General features: G+C 51.1%; 1 protein-coding gene across 1 annotated transcript; it reads right to left on the reverse strand.

Moving 5' to 3' along the window:
• Window positions 1–836: 836 nt before the first annotated feature.
• On the reverse strand, window positions 837–4474 carry LOC107279944 (serine/threonine-protein kinase RHS3). Its single transcript, XM_015768721.3, has 2 exons — window positions 1945–4474; window positions 837–1863 (listed from the first exon to the last, which is right to left on the reverse strand). Exons 1-2 carry the CDS (start codon window positions 2877–2879, stop codon window positions 978–980), a joined length of 1821 nt encoding a protein of 606 aa, XP_015624207.2. The 5' UTR covers window positions 2880–4474; the 3' UTR covers window positions 837–977.
• Window positions 4475–8069: the final 3595 nt, after the last annotated feature.

The raw sequence follows: 8069 nt of genomic DNA on the forward strand, positions 1-8069 counted from the left end.
CGGTTTTTAAGTTCGTTCGCTTTTGGAAATACAGAAGGAGTCGTATAAGAAAACTCGCATGGTAACTTTAGACGAACGGACTCCTAATTGCAGCTCATTATTTTCTAAAAATATATATCCAAGTGAATTTCCATAAATTTCATCTTAACTAAACCATATAACAATAATAAGATTAAAATGGATTTTACCCGTTGCAATACACGGGCTTTTTTCTGGTAATTCAAAAGTAAAAAACAAATCAAATAGGGTCGGCCTTACTAGTTTCAAAGGTCCAACCTATAAAAATCACACAAAATAGGACAGCGTGGGGAAAGTTTGAAGAAAAAAATGGAGACCTTGCGGAAACTCGAAAAAGAAATTAGGATAAGGTGGTGTTTGGATCCAGGGACTTAACTTTAGTCTCTGTATTTAGACACTAATTTAGAGTATTAAATATAGACTCCTTCCAAAACTAATTACATAAATGAAAGCTAATTTGTGAGACAAATTTTTTAAGCCTAATTAATCCATAATTAGAGAATGTTTACTGTAGCATCATATATGTAAATCATGGATTAATTAGGCTCAATAGATTCGTCTCGCGAATTAGTCCAAGATTATGGATGGGTTTTATTAACACTCTAAGTTTAATATTTATAATTCGTGTCCAAACAATTTTAATTCCATCTAAACAGGGTCTTAAGCAGTGGTTGTCAAAAACTGAAATTCCGATCTGATCACAATCCGATCCCACACATGATCTCTCGCTAAATATCCTTTTCGTCCTTTGGAGTGCATGATTTCATTGGAATTTTACAGTGTTATAATTTCTGCAGGAATCGGCAAAAAAATCTCAGTTTAAGAAAGAGGACAATCTACATAATTAAGCACAGCATGCCTTAACTTTGGCATATTTCACATGAAAGATCCGAGCAAATATATGAAATACAAAAATCCAACGAAAAAACAATTAACGCGATAATAATCGATCTTTTCTCCTAGAAGTACTCGAATTCAACGTAGGACGGATCATCCCGTGGCGAGCTGGCCTTCCCACCGGCGGCGCTCTTCTTCGGCGTTCCGCCGCCCTGCGTCGCGCGCGCGAGCGGCGAGCGGCAGTCCACGGCGGCGGCGGCGACGTCCGCCTCCGGGATGTAGGGTGGCATGGCGCTCCTGACCAGCGCCCAGTTGACGCCGTCGAAGAACGGGTGCTGCTTGACCTCGGTGGCGCCGCGGCGGTAGGCGAGCCTGGACTGGGGCTCCTTGACGAGCAGGCCGCGGATGAGGTCCCTGGCGGCGGCGCTGGCCGCCGGCGCGTCCGGGAACCGGAGCGGCTGGCCGACGACGTTGAACAGCGTGGCGCGGTTGCCGGAGCCCTTGAACGGCGTCGTCCCGTGCAGCAGCTCGTACAGGAACACGCCGAACGTCCACCAGTCGACGGCGCTGCCGTGCCCCTCGCCGCGGATGATCTCCGGCGCCAGGTACTCGTGCGTGCCCACGAACGACATCGACCTCGCCCCCGTCGGCTCCGCGGTGAACTCCAGCGACGTCGCCGGCGGCGGCCTGTTCTTGCCGTTGCCGTCGCCGGTCGCTGACGTCACCTCCTGGTCATTCCCCTTCTGCTTCTTCTTCTTCTTGCCGCTCCTTCTCGGGAGAATCCGCGGGAGCACGCAGCCGTGCACCAGTCCGGCGCCGGCACCGACACGGCCCGACGGCGAGCGGACCAGCGCCGGGCTGACGGAGCAGCGGAGCGAGAGGTCGAAGTCGGAGAGCATGATGTGGCCTTCCTCCCTGACGAGCACGTTCTCCGGCTTGAGGTCGCGGTACACCACCCCCAGCATGTGCAGGTACTCCAGCGCCAGCAACACCTCCGACGCGTAGAACCTAAGAAGATCGCCATGATTTCAGAATTTCACCTCCTCTTCTTCTCCAACTCCGGCGATCGATCGAACAAGAAATTTTTACCTGGCGGCGTGCTCGGAGAAGCACTTGTTGGGCTGCTTCTGGCGGAGGGAATGGAGGTTGCCGCCGGAGCAGAACTCCATGAGGAGGCAGTAGAACTTGTCGGTCTCGAAGTGGGAGTAGAGGGTGGGGAGGAAGGGGTGGTCGAGGAGGCCGAGGATCTCGCGCTCCGTCTGCGCGCGGGCGAGCTTGTTGCGGCTCACCAGCGAGCTCTTGTCCATCACCTTCATGGCGAACAGCGCGCCGCTCCCTCCGCCGCGGAGCTCGACGAGGTACACGCTGCCGATGTCGCCGTACCCGAGCCGCCGCAGAAGGCGGAAGTGTCCCAGGCTGAGCGGCGACTCGCGCGCGCTCGCCGCCCGGATCGCCTCCCACCTCCCGTCCCCGGCGCCGCCCGTGTGCCGCCGCACCAGCGCCGGAGCAGCGCCGCCATCGTCGTCGTCTTCGACGGCGGCCGCCGCCGCCGTCCTGGACGGACGGGCGGCGGCGGCGGCCATGTCGACGACGACGGCGTCGGCGTAGATCGGGTTGATGCTCTTCCTGAAGCCCGACGGCTTGTCCGGCGACTGATCCTTCGCCGGTACGACCATCCTCGGGCTTGGCAGCGTCATCGGGTACACGCCGGCGGCGTCGAAGCTCCCCGCCTCCTCCATATATATACCGCCGGCCGCCGCTGCTCGATCTCTCCGATCAGTTTCGCTCCATGCCGTCGACGGGGTGTTCGTCGTACGTGTTGCTGGAGTTTTAAGGCCGGAGACAATGCAGCCGGCCGGCAGCAAGTTCGATCGGGAGGGGATATTGTATGGATCGCCATGGCTGGGCGCGTCGTCGTGGCCGCCACTACAAGAATGGGTCGACGTGGAGGGGGCGAACTGGCGGAGTTGAGGCGGCGCGACACGATTGATCGGTTGGTTGGTGGTGGATGTCATGTCCGTCATCAAACGCGCGCGGCCGGGTGGCCGGCAGGTCGTTGGTGACGACGACCAGATTGACAAGTATGAGGGGCTCACCAATTGGCCTGCTTGGAAGCCCACCAATTGGCCCAGAAAAACCGGGAATTTTTTTATTTTTAATTTTTTTTATTAAAAGATTTACAAAAATAATTTTGTATTTCAAAAATTGACAGAAGTAGTCGTCCGCTGCCCTCTGGGAGGCAAATCGCCCTCCCAGAGGGCGGCAAATGTGACGTGGCAGACGTCCGTTCACTCTCGGGCGACGACCGTCAATGAAATTTGCAGGCGGCCCCCTTGCCGCCCTCCGCTAGGGCGATTTTACACTGTGCGGGGGGCCGCCTGCAAATGGGCGGCGAGGGGGGCATGGAAATTTGCAGGCGGCCCCCTTTCCGCCCTGGGGGAGGGCGATTTTACATTGTGCGGGGGGCCGCCTGCAAATGGGCGGCGAGGGGGCCTGGAATTTTGCAGGCGGCCCCCTTTCCGCCCTGGGGGAGGGCGATTTTACACTGTGCAACCCTTTATTTGAGAAATAGATATTTTTATAATTATCAATAGTTATCCAATCTTTTATATTGAAAACTCAATACAAGATTAAAATCTCAAAGATTGGTAAAATCCAATTTTATTATTTTTTAGTCTTACGCATACAAAAATACACCATCATAATTAAACATTGTAATGATAAGATAGGTAAGAAGTGCCATCGATACACGATACAAATTTGTCGGTCCCGACGAATCTAGCCTGTGGTAACCTATCAGCCCCTTCTAGGTTGGTCAATATGCATTGCATTCTCGTGGTCCTTCAATCGTTGATACTCTACTTGTGTTTCTGACTCTGCTATCTTTTGGCCATGATATGATGGAGTGACATTGTCGATCCACCGAGTAAATCCACACATCCTTGGATTGCCATGAAAAAATAGTAATGTTATTCAGTTTGGGTAGAAATTTTGTGCAAATCATAGCAGATTTTGGAAACGGTTAGACATACAACGAAATTGTTGTCTACATTGGGGCAGACAAAATATCTCCTTCCAAATGTCTGTTCTGCAAATGTGGTAGCCACTTGGCAGCGATCTCTGCACCCACACTTTGGACGCTCGGACCAGCTAGGTAACCCTAATGGATTGTTCCTCCAGTCTAAGCTTGCAATTTTCACCCGACGTTCGTACTCCATCCAAGCATGAATGAACTGTGTGGTCGGTTCAGGTTACGTTATCGGCCCGCCACTGGAAGTAACTCTGACTGTGTCAATCCATTGTACGAATTGACATTTCCTTACATCCTCCTATGTACATCCATTGTGGGGATAGTTAAGTTAATGATAGTACAGAGGAGTGATGAAAAGAATAGTTGTAATTACCACGAAATCATCGTCGACAATGTTTGGACACACGAAACACCTTTGTCCTCGAGTTCGGTGCCTTACGGACCTTATGACCTGACAACGGTCACCACAACGACACTCCGGACACTCACGCTACGTGGGGAGTCCTAGGGGATTTACCTGCCATTCTAAAGCCTCAGCAGCAATTCGGCGTTCATGCTCATCCTTCCGCCTTAGGTAGTCCGATCTTGTTTCACTACATGGGTATGCACGTGTTCCGTCGTTTTGTGGGTTCTCCATGTCTACCCACTCGATGAAGTTGCACATTGGACGATATGTCTGCGTAAGATGTTACGATTGTGTACGAAGAAGTTAGTTTTTATCCATTTGAACTTCGAATAGATGAATCATACCTGATCAAAGTTCGTGCATTGGAAGAATCTCTTGCCCCGAGTTTGTATCATGAGGGAAGACTTGAGTATGCATCCATCTCCACAATCGCACAAAGGACGGTCACACCATGGTAGAAACCAACCAGCGAAAGGATCGCTTCGCCAGTTGAGACGCTCAAGTAATGGCGCTTCCATTCTCGTTAGGTGTGTGCTAGTTGGAAAGAAGATATGAAGAGGTTGCCTTCAGCTTGTTTTCAGTGCAATATTTGTGCACTTAATGATATACATTATTCATTAGATGTGACAAGACGAGCACGCGCGGGCGTGATTCACTTTATGTCAGCAGGCAGCACCGAAAGTTGATAGTGACTACTCGAGCTGGCGCTTTTCATGTGTGCTGTGGTGGACTGTGCAGCTAGTGGATCTGACACTACCGTGAAGCGCCGAAAGTGTGTTTTCGTGAGCATAAGTTGTTCTAGCACCATATGAATGAAAACAACTATATAGGCGAGAGAAACACAAGTAGTACTGCAGTAGTAAAAGCAAAAGTAGTACTGCTTTACATATTTGTAAGCCAAAAGAAAGGGTCACATAAGCACTGAAGGTGTAGAACACTACTGACGAGGCCTCTTACCCCTGTCCCTCCTACCCTGTGCCCTAACGTGCCCCTAGGAGTACGTGAGTCGGTCCGGTGGTATGGCACGGCCAACCCGTCCTGCCTGTATAGGTGTGACCTTTGGCTGCTCCTGAGTGTGCGCCTCTGGAGCTCCTCCAAGCTGAGAGGAGCCTAGTATGTCGTGGTCGTGCGCATCGTGCAAGTCATCGTCGTAGAACTGGCTAGTAGGACCAGACCACCGGCGTGAGAGGAAGAGGCACCTGTACCGAAGATCCCAGCTGGAAATCCTGCTGGACAAGGACCATCAGTTTCATACAGGTATTTAATAGTAGTAACAAAAATTAAAGTACCGTGTGGGCGAGGGATCGACGCTCCGTGAGAGGAAGAGGTGGCGAACGCGCCGGAAGTGCTGGCGAACGCCCCTGAAGAGCTCGCGAAAGTGTCGGTCGTGCTTGCAAACGCGCTCGAAGGCAGACGAGGTCCTGCGATGATGGAACGTGCAGTTAAAACGTGGTGACGTTTTCGTGCAAAAACTGAAACAAAAATGAACTAACCTCTAAGCTGAGCAGTACCATGCGAAACCGGTGCTGTAGGTCGCACTGCTCCGATGCTAGGGGCGCTCGAAGGCAAACGAGGTCCTGCGAGGATGGAACGTCAAGTTACGACGGGGTGAGGTTTTCGTACAAAAACAGAAACAAAACTTAAGAAACCTCTGGTCTGAGCAGTACCGTGCGAAACCGGTGCCGTAGGTCGAGGTCCTACTCCGACGGTAGGCGCGCGAGGCCGTGGTTGTACCAGACCAGCTGGAGGTACGACGTCCACGGCGCTGCGTAAACTCAAACACGAAGTCCGGGTAATCTCGTCTCACCTGGACGTGAGCGTAACGACGTTGGAATAAACATGATCGGAATTAGACATGTTATGTGATGATAAAAAAAGAAGACGACTGATAAACTTATAACGCAGCAAAGTTCCACTAACCCCACGTCGACACCAGTAAGTCCCCATTGTGGGACCGTCCTCTAGCCACTTCGCGCTGCGACCAACCCCGTAGGGTGCGCTGTCCACCACTGGTCGACCTATGGCAAACCTCTTGGCTACCCAAAGCTGAAGCAACATAGGACAACCAGCGAAGATCGCTCCCGCGTCGGTCTTCGTGCATGCCTCACAGAGGGCACGGTACGTGGCTGTTAGCACGGCAGAACCCCAGCTCCACTGCGGCACGTCCTGTGGCTGAGCATCCGCGATGGACCGTGCGTAGTGGACCAGCCAGCAGTCCATAGCGTGCCCGTGGGTGCTAGTGAACATCACCCACCCGAACAACCACAGCAGGTACGTCTCAAGGGAGCGTCGGACCGAGTAATCATCAGCGTCAGGGTGGAGATGGTCCGCCTACAATTAATAATGAAATGTTACTACAAAACAATTTGTTGATCACAAACTAAGCATGTATGATAATAACAAGTTATTTACTTATAGTGAACTGAAGCAACCAAGCCTTGCTAGGCCCGATGGTAGAGTACGGGGGAAGGGTGTTGGGCGGTCCTAGGTGTGGAAGGCGCATCACGTGCTCGAAGCACGCGGTGATATCCTCCTTCCAGCCAAAAACACCGTCCATGGGACCAACTGGGGCTCTTGCCAGTGGTAGCCCGAGCAGGTACGACACGTCCTGCAGTGTCGGAGCCATCTCTCCACAGGGAAGGTGGAACGTGTGCATCTCAGGTCTCCAGCGGTCTACCAGAGCGGCAAGGAGTGACCGGTCTGCATCCCACTGCTTCGATGGGTCACGGTCGTCCGCCGCCGCCTCAACAAGCCTACAAAGTGGTAGAAGGCCTGCCGCACGCAACCTGCATAGAGCAAACTTTAAACATAAGTACAAGACAAAGCACAGTTGAGTTGAAATGTGCTTACGTAAAATTGAACATACGCGTACTAAGGAACGTGACGGGGGTCGACACGCAACCACTCGCGTGACGTGCGTGGACGGAAAGTGCCGAGCTGTGCACCCTAGACTACTGACAGGAACGAGCGGTGGTTCCTGTCAATCCCACGGTTGAACAGCGCCGGTGTGTCGTACAACATACCTGTATCCAATAGATTGATCAGAAACATAAAAATAATTAGTTCAACATAACTAACAAATGTTCATAAGTGAATTACTAACACATATTAAACAAGAGTAAAAACAAACAAAAGGGTCACAATACAGAATATTTCTGATTACAACAATAACTGCAGTTACACGATATGAGTACTTAGTCCGAACACTCATCACGATAACATTATGATACAACACCGAAGAGTTCACAATACTACTAGTACAACAATAGTCGGAAGTACTCATTACAACAACATTCATTGAAATTACACGATAGAAGTACTTAGTCCGAACACTCATCACAACACAATATCATTTTATTTCCTAATTCGATAGCAATGTTACACCATGGAATTGCCTGCTGCACGACGACGCCTTGGCCTTGCGCGCCTGCTTGTTGTTCCTTCACCAGGTGGTTGCCTTCCATCACTTGCCTGTCCAGATGGACCAGCATCCGCGCCACTTGGAACTTCTGCATTCTTCGGGCATTTCTTGTAAGTATGGCCGCGCAGATCACACTTGCTGCAGCATAAAGTCCTCCCACCTGCTTCTGACTCATCCATATCATTTCTGATGCGTCTAGTTTGGCGTCGACCCTTTTTCACCCTTAACTTAGATGGATCTGGAATATAAAAAACTTTGGCACTTAGCGTTGTGTAAGATCCTGAGATCCCGAACCCATATATCTCCTCACTCCATGTATGAAAGATTGCTTCTTTCCTGAAATAATTTGAGACGTA

This window comes from Oryza sativa, chromosome 2 (assembly GCF_034140825.1).
Source record: "Oryza sativa Japonica Group chromosome 2, ASM3414082v1".
NCBI classification, from domain to species: domain Eukaryota; kingdom Viridiplantae; phylum Streptophyta; class Magnoliopsida; order Poales; family Poaceae; genus Oryza; species Oryza sativa.

Excerpts from the sequence above, each read along its gene's own strand:
- LOC107279944 (XM_015768721.3), bottom strand. The coding sequence starts at position 2,879 with ATGACGGACATGACATCCACCACCAACCAACCGATCAATCGTGTCGCG. Across the intron at positions 1,864-1,944 it reads TTCTCCGAGCACGCCGCCAG|GTTCTACGCGTCGGAGGTGT; the intron begins GTAAAAATTTCT and ends CGATCTTCTTAG.